General features: G+C 51.7%; 1 protein-coding gene across 7 annotated transcripts in view; it reads left to right on the forward strand.

The window, feature by feature from the left end:
* LOC119964561 (fizzy-related protein homolog) overlaps positions 1–15,208 on the forward strand; it is a 100,846-nt gene that overhangs the window by 70,429 nt on the left and 15,209 nt on the right. For all 7 annotated transcript variants that reach the window (XM_038794213.1, XM_038794214.1, XM_038794215.1 and 4 more), the window contains 2 exons: positions 5,619–5,684; positions 9,326–9,428. In XM_038794213.1, the coding sequence (XP_038650141.1) occupies positions 5,619–5,684; positions 9,326–9,428 (169 nt within the window). The remainder of the gene's footprint in view (positions 1–5,618; positions 5,685–9,325; positions 9,429–15,208) is intronic.

Here is a 15,208-nt window from a genome sequence, read left to right on the forward strand (position 1 = left end):
CCTATCCTTTTCCATCACTAAAGTAAACGTAATCGAATTGTGGTCACTATCACCTAAGTGCTCACCTACCTCCAAATCTGACACCAGTCCTGGTTTCATTACCCAGTACCAAATCCAATACGGCCTCGCCTCTCATTGGCCTATCTACATACTGCGTCAGGAAACCCTCCTGCACACATTGGACAAAAACGGACCCATCTAAAGTACTCGAACTATAGTGTTTCCAGTCAATATTTGGAAAGTTAAAGTCCCCCATAACAACTACCCTGTTAATTTCGCACCTCTCCAGAATCATCTTTGCAATCCTTTCCTCTATATCTCTGGTACTTTTCGGAGGCCTATAGAAAACCCCTAACAGGGTGACCTCTCCTTTCCTGTTTCTTAACTCAGCCCATACTACCTCAGTATTCGAGTCCTCATCAAATGTCCTCTCAGCCACCGTAATACTGTCCTTGACTAACAATGCCACCCCTCCCCCTCTCTTACCATCTTCCCTGAACTTACTGAAATATCTAAACCCCGACACCTGCAACAACCATTCCTCGCCCTGCTCTATCCATGTCTCCGAAATGGCCACAACATCGAGGGGACGGGAGGTCTATAGGGATAGTCAAACCCTGCATTTGTCTTTTATAGGTTTAATGTGAATTTAGCCCCTTCAAGGGGAAAAGAAAGTCCTGGGCCAAAATTCTCCAGCCATTGGGATTCTCTTTTCCCATTGGCAGCGCACCCCTGCCCACAGGTTTCCTGGTAGCATGGGATGTCATTAATGGGAAATCCCATTGACGAGCAGCAGGAGTAGAGAATCCGGACACCAGCAAACGGAACGCCGCCGAGAAACATGGCTGGATTCTCCGGCCCCTGGCCTTTTGGTGGGTCCGATTTGTTCAAGTGTCAGTGTGTTATACCAAGCAGTGATTCTGCCTGGTTTCCCTATGTATCGATGTCCCAAACTTAACTAGGCAGTTTGAGAGAAGAAATACTGAAAATGATGCTGTCTCTTATTTTGGAGTTTGGTATTCAGCATTTATCGGTGCATGACACAGCAAGAACATAGGAACGCTGGAACGAGTTAAAGATATTCAGCATGTCCAGTCTTGTGTTCAGAAATTATCCGACAATTACTACAAGTCCAGGAAGGACACAAATTTAGTATTGCTTATATTTTTTTTATATTGGTTTATTTTAATCCCTTTTGGCTTTTTCTATGGATTGATGTCAGTGCTCCATGATTTAGTTTACATGGCAACTGCTGCCTCAATTTCTAAAAGCACTCAGTGTTTCAATTATGAGATTAGATCCTAAAGTTGTCTTATTTCATTATTGAACTTTTTAAAAAACCCATTATTTTAATTATTTCCAATAAATACCATGGGTGGGATTCTCCGTTGACTGACTGCGAAATCGCGATTGGGCGGAGAATAGATTCCAACACCAAAATCACCGGCGGGTGTCGATTTGATGCCAAATTGCAATTCTCCCTTACCTTGACAGCGGCGTTAATGCTTTCCGGAACACGCGTGCAGTAAACACAGTTTGCATTTCATTAGCGGGCCCGACCCGGTATTCTATTCCTCCGATGGACCGAGTTCCCGAAGCACAGTTCACTTTTGCTTTTAAAAATCGTGAAACCGTTGTTGTAGCTGATGAGGAAGAGAGAGGAGATAGGACACAGGGGCGCGACTATGGCTGCTGGACCAGACACTGGCGGGACCAGCTGGAGTCGGCGGGGCAATGCCAGGGCAGGGGGAGTGGGGTGATGGAGGAACAGGCCGAATGGCCGGGGTGATCTTGCATGGGACTGGGGAGATGTTCAGTCATGGACCTCCATTACCACAGCCTGCAAGGCAGCCACCTTGCCGAGTACCCACTGACCGCCCACCCAGGGCAATACCTACAGTAGCCCTTATGGGGGCATGGAGCAGGGGCCGTGGAGAATACTGCTGGAAAGGCCAGTGCCAGCCAATGGTACGCCTGGCATCAAGGGTTAGAGACCCCACGGTGCCAGGCAGCAATGGAGCCAGGGTGCAGGGAAGGAGGGGGGCCATCCGGGGTCAGAGTCCGCAGTGCCAACCAGGGCTACCATGTAGCCTGTTGGACCTGGTTGGGCAAGGGGGTACACACCATGTTAACATGTCTGCCTTTCACTCCATGCAGACAATGGATATTGGAATTAAACCAGCAATGGTGATCTTCCTCCTAGTCAGCACAGCCTGGGGGATGCTGTACGAGCTGGAGCTGCTTGAGGAGGAGGAAGCTGCAGCAGCAGAACGTGCAGCAGTGGAGTGGGCAGCAGAGGAACAGGAGGTTGGGGAGCCGGCCACCCAACAGGCCGAGGAGGAGAAGGTGCTGAGGAGGCCTTGTGTGTACCGGCAGCGCCTGTCATTCGAGGATCTGCCAGACCAGGCATGTCGTGGAAGACTCCGGCTGAGCAGGGAGACAGTGCGACATATCTGCCAAATGATGGCACACTGGCACCGCAGGAGTGGACACCTGCTCCCGGTGGCCGTCAAGGTGACGATTGCCCTGAACTTTTACGCCACGGGTCCTTCCAGTCACCGAGTGGGGACCTGTCCGGGATCTCACAGACCTTGATGCACAGGTGCATCCGCACAGTCCCGGAGGCCCTATATGCCCAGGCGGCTCAATACATCCACTTCAATGTGGACCGAGCCCACCAGGATGTAATGGGGTTCACCGCCATTGATGGCATGCCTGGGTCCAGGGGATGATCAATGGGATGCATGTCCCCCACTGGGCACCTGCTGATGACAGGTTGCTCCCACAACAACCGAAAGGGTTTCCACTCGATGAATGTGCAGCTGATTCGTGACCATCAACTGCGCATTGTACTCCTCTGCGCCCAATACCTGGGCAGTGTGCACAACACCTTCATCCTGGGCACACTCGACGATCCTGACATATTTGAGACACCCCCCAATCCCCCGGCTGAGGTGTTGGCTCATGGGGTGTGCCAGAGGAGGAGGAGGAACACCAGGTCCCGTCCAATGAGGAGGATGCAGCGGAGGGCAAGGATGGGCAGGACATGGAGTCCAGGCAGGCATGGGAGGCCACAGGATTTGTGTGTCAGAGACGCTCTGATCGCCTCCAGGTTCACTACCTGCCGCACTATGGGGTGGGGTCTCTGGGTTGGCAGTAACACTGGTTCTGGTTCATGGGATGGAGGATGATAATCTGCTGTGCAATGAGCTCTGATGCTCCGCATTGTGTGCCAACATCTGACTCCTGCCCACGGTAGCACTGTCCACCGACCACCTGGGTGATCCCTGCATGTGAGCTGGCCATTTCATCAGGCGGTCCTATTGAATCCCTCGGATGATGGTGGGGCCGGTCGGGGGGAGTTTGCGTTTGGGCCTGTCCGAAGAGCCGCGGTGTTCCGGCACCTCGCCTACAGGAGTCACGGGCACTTTACCTGCAGGAGTCACCGGCACAGGCCCCATCACCTCCTCCTCCCTCGGAGTATCTGATGGTCCCCAGGCTACTCCATAGGGTGGGGGTTTGAGCAGAGCCATCCCCTGAGGCTCTCCTGTCACCTGGCGCTGCCAGACCTGGAGGCCCGCTCTGATCTCGACCAGGATCCGCAAGCACATGGACCACCTCCATCTGGGACTGCACCACATCACACTGCGACTGTGCCACCACCTTCTGGGTCTGTATCACATCAGCCAGTGACTGTGCCAACTCCCTCTTAGGACTGGGCCACCTCCCTCTGTGTCTGTGCCACGTCGGCCAGCGCCTAGGTAATGCCACCGATGTTCCCAGTCATGACCCGCTGTAATTGGGGCTCGCTCAGGAGCGCCGCAGTGCTGCCCAGGTGGCTCTGGTACATGGTTGCCTGTGAGGTGGCAACCCTGCCCTGGGCCTCGGCCAGCGCCTGCACAGAATGCCCCAGGCCTTGGGGCATGCTGATCCATAGTGGCAACCCTCACCCCCAATGCCTGCACCGCGGACCGCACCTGGGTTTGTCCTGGGTGGCACACATTGTCGGCATCACTTCCTGCGGCTGGACTTCTCCAACTGCTCCTGAAGGTGCTGGATGCTCGCCGACATCCCCTCATGTAGTCCCTGGGTCTGCGACTGCATCGCCATGATCGATGGGACTGTCCGTTCCAGAAGATGGAAACCCGTCTGGATGGCAGCTAGTCCACCTGCTGTGTGGCAGGTGCCAGAGAGTGTCCCAGGATCCCAACCGAGGAGTGTCTCTGGGCTGGTGGAGGGCGTTGGAGAGAGCTGTGATGGGAAATCTGTGTCATCCTCTGACTTGAGCTCTGAGGTGTCCCGAGTCTCGGGTGGAGGGGTGCCGTCTGAACGGCTCTCGTCGCTCACCGGGGGGGGGGGGGCTCTGGCTGTGGCACTGGCTGGGGCGGGCGCGTCAGAAGGACCCAGCCCATCTCCAGCTGCTCCTGCAAGACACAAGACAAGATGCATGATTAGACCGCAGGCCGGGGGATGATGAGGGGGGGGGGGGGGCTGGGCTGTGGGGGGTGATGGAGGTGGGGGGAGGACGCGAGGGTTGACATGCGTGTCACGGGGGACCACAACTCAGCGGGGTCTCACTTCCTCGCCCGCAACGACAGCGTTTGACCGTCCGACGCATGCAGCCCAGGTGGTGGGTAACTGTTAGCCTCAGTGACCAGGGCACTTGGCCATGGCAGCCAGTATGGGTGCCAGCATGTGGTGCAGGGTGGGTGTTCACCCGCCCTCCGGGTGAGGGGGGAGGTAGGGTTACGGGTGTGTGTGTGTGTGGGCGGAGGGGGGGTTGGTGCCAGGGGCACAGTGTTGCCTACTCACCCTGGCCGCCCTGAGGAGGTTGTGCTGCTTCTTTCAGCACTGCTGGCCGGTCTAGACAATGTTGCCCACTGTGCTCATGGCCTCTGCCACCTGCACCCAGGCACGGCGAACGGCGGTGGCTGGCAGCCTCCTTCCCGGGTCGGGGTACACGGTCATCCTCCTCTCCTCCACCAAGAGGGTCTCCAGCTTGGCATCCATGAATCTTGGGGCCGCTCTCCTTGGTGCCATCTTGTTGGCTCAGATGCTGGGTGTGGGAGTGAAGTGCGTACATGCGGCTGCAGTTTGTCAGCCTCTTGAGTATCCATCGCAAAGCCAGCAAATCCAGTACCGTTTCTCATTCGAATCATTTGTGTTCCACGTGGCTCCGGCGCTAGCCTCTTAAAAGTAGCTGAGTCAGTCCAGTGCAGCGCCAGTTTTTCTGTCCAGGAACTCCACGAATCCTGCGCCGGCGTAAACACTGTCTCAGAAATGGAGAATCCCTCCCATATTGCTGGTGAAACAATGAATTGCAGTCATGTGAGTGAAAGATTCCTTCACAAGGCTGCTGATTACATCCTGAACTCCTAGGACTGGATGAGCTTCCACCCTGACAAAGGAGTCTGGTCATTGGGGACAAATATTCTGCAAAGAGTCCCAAATAATCCACAGGCCTGAAAAGTCTGTGTCCCGCCATTTGCTGCTGTATCTTGATGCCTGTTCAATTCATGAAATTGTGGGGTGGAGAATGTGAATTTGTTCAAAGGCTGGACCTGTTCTTAAATAAAATGAAAGCAAATTTTGCAATGTTTTCTGTTTTTGTTTTCTAGGTAACGAGGCTGTGTGACCTCTCCATAGATGGTGATTCTGTTACATCCGTTTGTTGGAATGAGAGGGTGAGTGTAATGTGGTGCCATGGTCATTTTTTGGATGCATTTAATTCCTACTTTTCTCACTGATCAACCATTCAGTGAAATCACTAAGATTTTATTGTGCAACAACACAAACCACGGGCTGGACGTCAGCGTAGAAAGTGTTGGCTTTCACAACTGGAAATTTGGTGCCGACCCCTCGCCAATTCCAGTACCGGTGAGGGGCTAGCACCGGCGGCTAGCACCGTCACCAACTGAAACACCCACTGTCCACAGCCAAAAGGGCCGGAGAATGGGCAGGCCCTGGGCCGTGCTTGCGCTCGGTTGACGACCTGCACCGGTCACGCCGTACAACATGGCGCCAGGCATGCGCTAAACCTAACCCGCAGACCACAACCCCACAGCTCGCCCCCTGGTCACCCCCTAGCCCTGACAGATCCCCCCCCCCCCCCCCCCCCCCCCCTCGGGCAGCGGAAAGGATCTCGGCCAAGTGTGGCGGAGCTGAACACAGTCCGCAGCCGGCATGCGATCCCGCACCGTCGGGAACTCGGCCCATCGAGGGCGGAGCATCGTGAGTGAGCCGGCCAATGATGTGCCAATGGCACTGCGAATCCGGTTTGGAGGGGGCGGAGAATCGGAAATCAGTGTCCAAACCAGCGCCGGCCACGAGTTCTAGTGTCGGAATCGATTCTCCACCCGAACATCGATTACAATTTCGGCGTGGGGCAACGGAGAATCCTGCCCACATCTTTCTTCACCCCCCCGCACTCCCCCTTTATGAGTTCATAAGATGTGGGTGTCACGAGCAAGGTCAGTATTTGTTGGCCAATCCCAATTGCCCTTGAGCTGGTTAACTTGCTCGGCCATTTCGGAGGGCATTGAGTCTGGAGTCACATGTAGGCCAGGCCAGACAAAGATAGCAGTTCTTGCCTAAAGGGCATTTGCGGATTTTACAATAACTAGTGATGGCTTTGTGGTCATCGTTACTGAGCATTTGTCTGGACCGCTGGATTGCTAGCCCAGCGATATTGCCACTACACCACCATCTCCCCCAATATAATGCCCAAATAATAAAACATCCCAAGGTGCTTTGCATTATGAAACAATATGTGACATCAAGCCACATGAGATGTTGGATCAAGTGATCAATGCATGGTCAAAGAAGTAGATTTTAAGAAGTGTGTTAAAGAAGAAATGCGAGCTAGTGAAGCGGAGAGGTTTAAGCAGGGAATCCCAGAGCTTGGAGCCTACACATCTGAAGGTGGGCCACCAGTGATGGAGTGGTGAAAGTCAGGGATGCACAAGCAGTCAGAAATAGAGGAGCAAAGGTATCCTGACGGGTTGTGGGGCTGAAGTAGCTTGCAAAGATCGGGAGGGGCAAGGCTGTGGCAGGATTAGAAAACGGGGGTGAGAAGTTGAAAAGTCAACACGTTGCTCGACCAGGAGTCAATGTAGGTCAGCGAACAGGGGTTAGAATTGGTGCGAGTGGCACAGACAGTACAGTTTTGGATGCCCTCAAGTTTGGCGAGGTAGAGGGGTGAGGTAGAATGCGGATGATCAGCCAGGAGGGCATTGAATAGTCCTATCTAGAGGGAACGAGGCATGAATGAGAATTTCAGCAGCCGGTGAGCTGAGACAGAGTCAAAGTTAGGCAATGTTACAAAGGTGGAAATAGGCATTCTTGATGATGATTGCATGCAAAGGGGTCAGAAGTTCATCTCGGGGTCAAGTTTGACACCAGATGGCAAAAAGGCTGGCTTAATCTCACTGTTACTTTTTAAAAAATAAATTTAAGAGTACCCAATTATTTTTTTTTCCAATTAAAGGGGCAATTTAGCATGGATAATCCACCTAATGTGCACATCTTTGGGTTGTGGGGGTGAGACCCACGCAGACACGGGGAGAATGTGCAAACTCCACACGGACAGTGATCCGGGGGGGGGGGGGAGAATCGACCCGGGTCCTCAGCACCATAGACAGCAGTGCTAACCACTGCGCCACCGTGCTGCCCTAATCTCACTATTACGAAAGTGAGGGCTGGTCGGTAGCCCTTATCAACATAAGAACGTAAAAAACAAATTCATGTTGTCATGGTATCATTCAATATTCATCTATAGTCACACAACTCAAATACAAGGGTGATGTGGGGGATACCATGGTCATGGCTTCCAAGTAATATAGGCCATTCTGTTGTGGGTGGGCCAGAGTCCTGTGCAATGAAGAAATACTCAAAGTAGGAACATAGGAGCAGGAGTAAGCCATTCGGTCCATCAAGTCTGCTCTTGCATTCGGTATGATCATGGCTGAGCATCCACTTCAAAGTCTTCCCCCCCCCCCCCCCCCACCACCACCCCACCCCACACAGCGTTTGGAACATTGTCAAATCCATCCACATATTTATTTCGCACTTTTTCCTCAAAGGCTGTTACTAATAACTGCCTGTATTTCCGGGTGCTCCGGTTTCATCCCACAGTCCAAAGATGTGCAGGTTAGGTGGGGTTGCTAAATTGCTCCTTAGTGTACAAAATGTTAACCTTTTTAATACTGTTAAATTCAGTATTTTACACATTTAGCTTGAGAGAATGGGCTGTAACGTGGCGAATCTACAATCTGTGTAAATGCTAATTGTTAATTGAATCATTTTAATTGCTAACAGAGTAAACTGAATGGTTGAAGAGATAGGAAATGGTTTGAGATTTTCAGTTTAAATGATATGGTGTTCCTTTGAATTAAGTTTACTGTACAAGAATTGAGTTTCTTAAAAAAGGAAAACCACAAATTCTGGAAACTTGAAATCTTAAAGAGAAAATAGTGGAAAAGTACAACATCAACATTAGAATGTAAAAAACAAATTCATGTTGTCATAGTATCATTCAATATTCATCTATAGTCAGACAACTCAAATACAAGGGTGATGTGGGGGATACCATGGTCATGGTTTCCAAGTAATATAGGCCATTCTGTTGTGGGTGGGCCAGAGTCCTGTGCAATGAAGAAATACTCAAAGTAGGAACATAGGAGCAGGAGTAAGCCATTCGGTCCATCAAGTCTGCTCTTGCATTCGGTACGATCATTGCTGAGCATCCACTTCAAAGTCTTCCCACCACACACACACACACACACACACACACACACACACACACACTATCCCTATATCTCATATCCCTAATGCCACTTACTTGCTTTTCTCCCGCTCCCCGAGTTCCTGATCTTCTTTGGAGGATTCTTTTGTGGCCGGTGCGGTAGAACAGTGGTTAGCACTGCTGCCTCGCAACACCAGGGACCCGGGTTCGATTCCAGTCATGGGTCCCTGTCTGTGTGGAGTTTGTAAGTTCTCCCTGTGTTTCCGGGTGCTCCGGTTTCCTCCCACAATCCAAACATGTGTGGGTTAGGTGGGGTTGCTAAATTGCTCCTTCCTGTCCAAAAGGTTAGGCGGGGTTGCTGGGTTACAGGGATAGGATACAGGGATATTGTATAGCATCTCGCATGTACCATACGTGAAGCATGTGAGCAGGATGTCTACCTACATGCTTCTGTGCAACACCTTGGGATGTGTATGGTAAAGGCACTGTATAAATACAAGTTGTTGTTGTTGATCAACCTGCATGTGGTTCCATGATCACAGCCTCAATAACTTAATGTTGACATTATTTTAATCTACTCAGGGGAATTTTGTAGCAGTGGGTACCCACAAGGGTTACGTGCAGATCTGGGATGCAGCAGCTGGGAAGAAGCTGATCTCTCTCGATGGACATTCCGCTAGAGTTGGTAAGTAATTTTAGAAAAAAAAAACAACATTGCGTTTGAGAATTGAATTTCGGTTGGGGTTCACAGAAGAGATTAAAATGCAGGCGGGCGAATCTATTTTTTTTATATAAGTAAGACCAGAACAATGAGAAAATAATTATAAACTGCTGGTTTACTCATAACACAAAGTGAAAATCACTTTTGAGTTTTATAGGTTGAGGTTTGTGATGTGAACATGTTGAATGGATTTTGAGATGTTTGCGTAGGTAATCCGCCCCAACCATTTCACCAGATGTTAAATCGAAGTTCGCAGCAACGTCAGGAAGTTTCTCTTTATGAGGGGCAAGGGAAATCTGAAACTCTTTCCTTCAAAAAATGATGAGAAAATGGATGAGAATATTAAGGGTTACAGAACCAAAGTGGGTAAGGTGGGGTTAAGATACAGATCAGTCGTGGTTCAGTTCACGAGCAGATTTAATGACCCACTACTGTTTCTAAACAAAATGTATAGGTATAAACTCCGGGTAGGCAACACTCCACAGCTGAATGATTAGTATCATATAACCGTTGAAGAAAAATGGATGAACAACTAACATTGTACTTGACTTGCTGTGGACTAATTTCTGAAAAATCCTGATCCTTCCCCGAGTTAATAAAGGACGGCCCTACCGGATTCATTGAATATAGAGTGCAGCTCCTTAGGAACATCGGAACAGGAGTAGGCCATTCAGCCCATCGAGCCTGCTTCACCACTTAGTACGATCATGGCTGATTGGACACTTTGATGCTTTTTACACCCACTATCCCCACAGCCCTTTACATTATTGTTAATCAGAAATCTATCCATCTCTACCTTAAACATACTCAATGACTGAGCTTCCACAGTCCTCTGGGGTAGAGAATTCCAAAGATTCGCAACCGTCTGTGTAAAGAAATTTCCCTCATCCCGGTCCTAAGAGGCATCCCCTTATTTTGAGATTGTGCCCTCTGGTTCTAGACTCCCCAGCCTCGGGAAATATCATGCCTGCATCTACTCTGTCTATTCCTTTTAAGTATTTTGTAGGTTTTAATGAGATCACCTCTCATTCTTCAACTCTAGAGAATACAGGCCCAGTTTGCCCAATCTCTCTTCATAAGACAGTCCCGCCGTCCCTGGAACAAGTCTGGTGACTCTTCATTACACGCCCTCTATGGCAATAATATCCTTTCTGAGGTAAGGGGACCAAAACTGCACATAGTACTCCAGGTGTGGTCTAACCAAACTCCTTTACAATTGAAGCAAGACCTCTCTCCTATTTTCAAATCCTCTTGCAATAAAGGTTAACCTTCCATTCGCCTTCTGTCACAACACCCTGGGTTGGTGCACAGTCAATTCCAGCCCTGCTTGACTCAGAGTCACGACACAGGTAAAATTAGGTTTTATTTAAAATACCCAAAGTTCTTGGCTGAACCCAGGGTTGCAACTTTAACACAGTAACCTTTTATTATGTACAGTGTTATAATTAAAGAGACAGAAAATAACTAACTCTCTAACACCCCTTTCCCAACCTCCCCTTCCTAAGTTGCTCCACTCTGTAGAGACACACACACAGACAACACAGAGGGGAAAGGGTGGTGGAAAGGTAAAGAAAATATGAATAAAAAGGATAAATATGTTTGCACTGGGATGATTTCCGATTAGTGTGTCTCCTAAATTCAGCTTTCGTTTTCATACTTCCTCCTAGGCTTAAGATGGTTTTCTCTGGCAAGGTCTGCAGACTCAGCATCATTTCAGATTTAGGGCAAAGACTGGGCTGGGCACACACTGCTTTTAGAGCAGAAAAGTAGTTCTATCACTTCAACGAGCAGGAGAGAGACTGTTCCTTTCACTTCCAAGGTCTAAACGCTTCTGCCCAGTTCTCTCAGAAAACATCATGCAGGAACCGATCACAGGTCATTGTCAGGCAGGACACTGTCACTGACCAACCCACTGGTTGCCAGTCACCCAATCAATCCGACTCTCTCCAAACCTGGTTCCTAAGGTCCACTCGGTGCCGAGGAATCTGACTTCACCTTTCCAAAAACAGAACCTGGGAACACAGGACGGGATTCTGTGATCCTGAGGCTAAGTTTTGACGCCATCGGAAACGCTGTTGCGTTTCTCGACGGCGTCAACACGGCCTCAGGATCAGCAATTCTGGCCCCAACAGGGGGGCCAGCACGGCACTGGAGAGATCCACGCCGCTCCAGCTGCTGATCCTGGCGTGAACTGGGCGCCGCGGGGTCCGCGTATGCGCAGTGGCACCGGCTCCAATGCGCGCATGCGCAGTGGCTCCCTTCTCCGTGCCGGCCCCGACTCAACACGGAGCAGGGCTGCAGGGGCCGGCGTGGAAGAAAGAAGGCCCCCAGCCAGAGAGGCCAGCCCGCCGATCGGTGGGTCCCGGTAGCGGGCCAGGCCACATCGGAGGCCCCCTCCGGGGTCTGACCCCACCCCGTCCCACAGACCGCCCCCGGACCCTTCCGCGCCGAGGTCCCACCGGCTGAGAGCAGGTGTGAATGGCGCCGGCGGGACTCGGGGTTTTTTACGACTGCCGCACGGACCATCCCGGGCCGAGAGTCGGCGGGGGGGGGGGGGGGGGGGGGCACTTGACCGGTGCCGCACCAACCACGCTGATTTTCCGCTCTGCGGAGAATCATGTCCCGGCGTCAGGGTGGCATGGCGCGATTCGCGCCAGTCGTGGGAATTCTCCGGCCTGGCCCTGGGCTGAGGGAATCCTGCCCACAGTGTCCTGGTAAGCAGGCTGCTGCAACTTTGAGTCTCCTCCTTAAAAACACATTCCGCTTTCGGGACCACGGACCAACATAATAAAACCACATAAAAGAAATAGGAACAAAGCAAATAAACAGGAAGCATTCTTTTCACTTCCCAAGACCTTGCTGCACCTGCATGTTGGCCTTCAGTGACATGGATAAGGACACCCAGGTCCCTTTTGTAATTTCTTATCAGTTTGGAAATACTCTACACTTCCGTTTCTTCTACCAGAATGGATTCGCTCATATTTCTCCACATTATATTTCATCTGCCCTCTTCGTGCCCACTCACTGGACACAATTTTGAACGCGCACTCTCGGCCCGCGAGAAACTCGGCATGGGCTCAAAATCCAGAGGAAACAGAAAAACACAAATTTGGAACTTTCAGCCCCCCCCCCCCACTCCCCAATTGGTAGTGCGAATTGCGCTGCAGGAGCCTGGGAATCTAATTTTAATACGTTAGCATGTCATTAGCGAGCAGTCTCTCCAGACCTCCTGCTCCCATTTCTCCCCCCCCCCCCCCCCCCCAGGGATATTCACCTAGCACTGCCGTGATGTCACGATAATGTCATGTGCACCAGGTTGAATGATTGATTGATATTTATTGTCACATGTACCAAAGTACAGTGAAAAGTATTTATCCGCGGCCAAGGGAACGTACACAGTGCGTACATAGTAGACAAAAGAATAATGAACAGAGTTCATTGACAAATGGTACATCAGCAAATAGTGATTGGTTGCAGTGTGGAAGGAGGGCCAAACAAAGCGAATACATGAGCAAGAGCAGCATAGGGTATCGTGAGTAGTGTTCTGGGGAACAGATCAGTCCGAGGGGGAGTCATTGAGGAGTCCAGTAGTTGTGGGGAAGAAGCTGTTCCTATGTCTGGATGTGTGGGTCTTAAAACGTATGTATCTTCTGCCTGATGGAAGGGTCTGTAAGAGGGCAAAGCCTGGGTGTGAGAGGTCACTGATAATGCTGTCTGCCTTCCTGAGGCAGCGGGTGGTGTAGACAGAATCAATGTGGGGGTGGCAAGCTTGTGTGATGCGTTGGGCTGAGTTCACCACACTCTGCAGTTTCTTGCGATCTTGGGCCAAGCAGTTGCGATACCAAACTATGATGCAGCCGGATAGGATATGGCACATCTGTAGAAGTTTATGAGTCGATGCAGACATGCCAAATTTCTTTGGCTTCCGTCGGTCATATCGCTAGACCGTGAATGGTCTAGGATAACCGCTCCAGGGTTCCAGGTTCGATTCCCGGCTTGGGTCACTGTCTGTGCGGAGTCTGCACGTTCTCCCCGTGTCTGCGTGGGTTTCCTCCGGAGGAAACCCACGCAGATACATGGGGAAAGTGCAAACTCCACAGTCACCCAAGGTCGGAATTGAACCCGGGTCCCTGACACTGTGAGGCAGGAGTGCTAACCACTGTGCCACCATGCAGCCCCCTAAAACCGTGCCGTCTCAGTAAACTATCCTTTTTTAAAAAAAAATTTTTATTCAAATTTCACAAAATATCGATAACAGAAATACTAAGAACAGAAGAACAACCCCCCCCCATGTATCCAAAAAAGAAGAAATAAATTAAGGCCCGTCATTAGCAAAGAACATATATACACGTCCCTTCAGCCCAAAACAAAGAGACGCGCCCCCCCCACTCCCCTGGGTTGCTGCTGCTGCTGGCCTTTTTCTGCCGTCCTGCCAGGAAATCTAGGAATGGCTGCCACCTCCTGAAGAACCCCTGCACCAATCCCCTTAGGGCAAATTTCGCCCTCTCCAATTTAATAAACCCCGCCATATCGTTGACCCAGGCCTCCACGCTTGGGGGCCTCGCATCCTTCCAGATGGATCCTCTGCCGGGCTACTAGGGACGCAAAGGCCAGAATGCTGGCCTCTTTCGCCTCCTGCACTCCCGGCTCTTCTGCAACCCCAAATATTGCGAGACCCCAGCCCGGTTTGACCCTGGATCCTACCACCCTCAACACCGTCCTTGCTACGCCCTTCCAAAATTCCCCCAGCGCTGGGCATGCCCAGAACATATGGGTATGGTTTGCTGGGCTCCCTGAGCACCTAATACACCTGTCCTCGCTCCCAAAAAACCGGCTCATCCTTGTCCTGGTCATGTGAGACCTATGCAGGACCTTAAACTGTATGAGGCTAAGCCTCGCACAAGAAGAGGAGGAGTTCCTTTCCTAGGGCGTCCGCCCACGTCCCCCCCTCAATCTCCTCACCCAGCTCCTCCTCCCATTTACCCTTCAGCTCCTCCACCGAGGCCTCGTTTACCTCCTGCATCACTTGGTACGTTGCCGAGATCCTCCCCTCTCCAACCCACACCCCCGAGAGCACCCTGTCCTGAACCCCACGCGGCGGCAGCAGAGGGAACTCCGCCACCTGCCGCCTGACAAACGCCCTAACCTGCATGTACCTAAAGGTGTTCCCCAGGGGGAGCCCGAACTTCCCTTCCAGCTCACCCAGGCTCGCAAACTTCCCGTCTACAAACGGGTCCCTCAACCTCCTTATACCTGCCCTGAGCCAACTCAGGAATCCGCCATCAATTCTCCCCGGGACAAACCGGTGGCTCCCCCGTATCGGGGACCCCATCGAGGCCCCCACCTCCCCCATGTGCCATCTCCATTGCCCCCAAATCTTGAGGGTAGCTGCCACCACCGGGCTCGTGGTATACCTCGTTGGAGGGAGCGGCAGCGGCGCCGTTACCAGCACCTCCAGGCTCGTGCCCACACAGGACGCCATCTCCATCCTCTTCCATGCTGCCCCTTCCCCGTCCATTACCCACTTACACAGCATCGCTGCGTTGGCAGCCCAATAATACCCACAGAGGTTGGGCAGCGCCAGCCTCCCCATATCCCTGCCCCGTTCCAGGAACACCCTTCTCACCTTTGGGGTCCCGTGCGCCCACACAAACCCCGTAATGCTCCTGTTAACCCACCTGAAAAAGGCCTTCGGGATAAGGATGGGGAGGCACTGGAACAGGAACAGAAATCTCGGGAGCACC

This window comes from Scyliorhinus canicula, chromosome 4 (assembly GCF_902713615.1).
Source record: "Scyliorhinus canicula chromosome 4, sScyCan1.1, whole genome shotgun sequence".
NCBI lineage: Eukaryota > Metazoa > Chordata > Chondrichthyes > Carcharhiniformes > Scyliorhinidae > Scyliorhinus > Scyliorhinus canicula.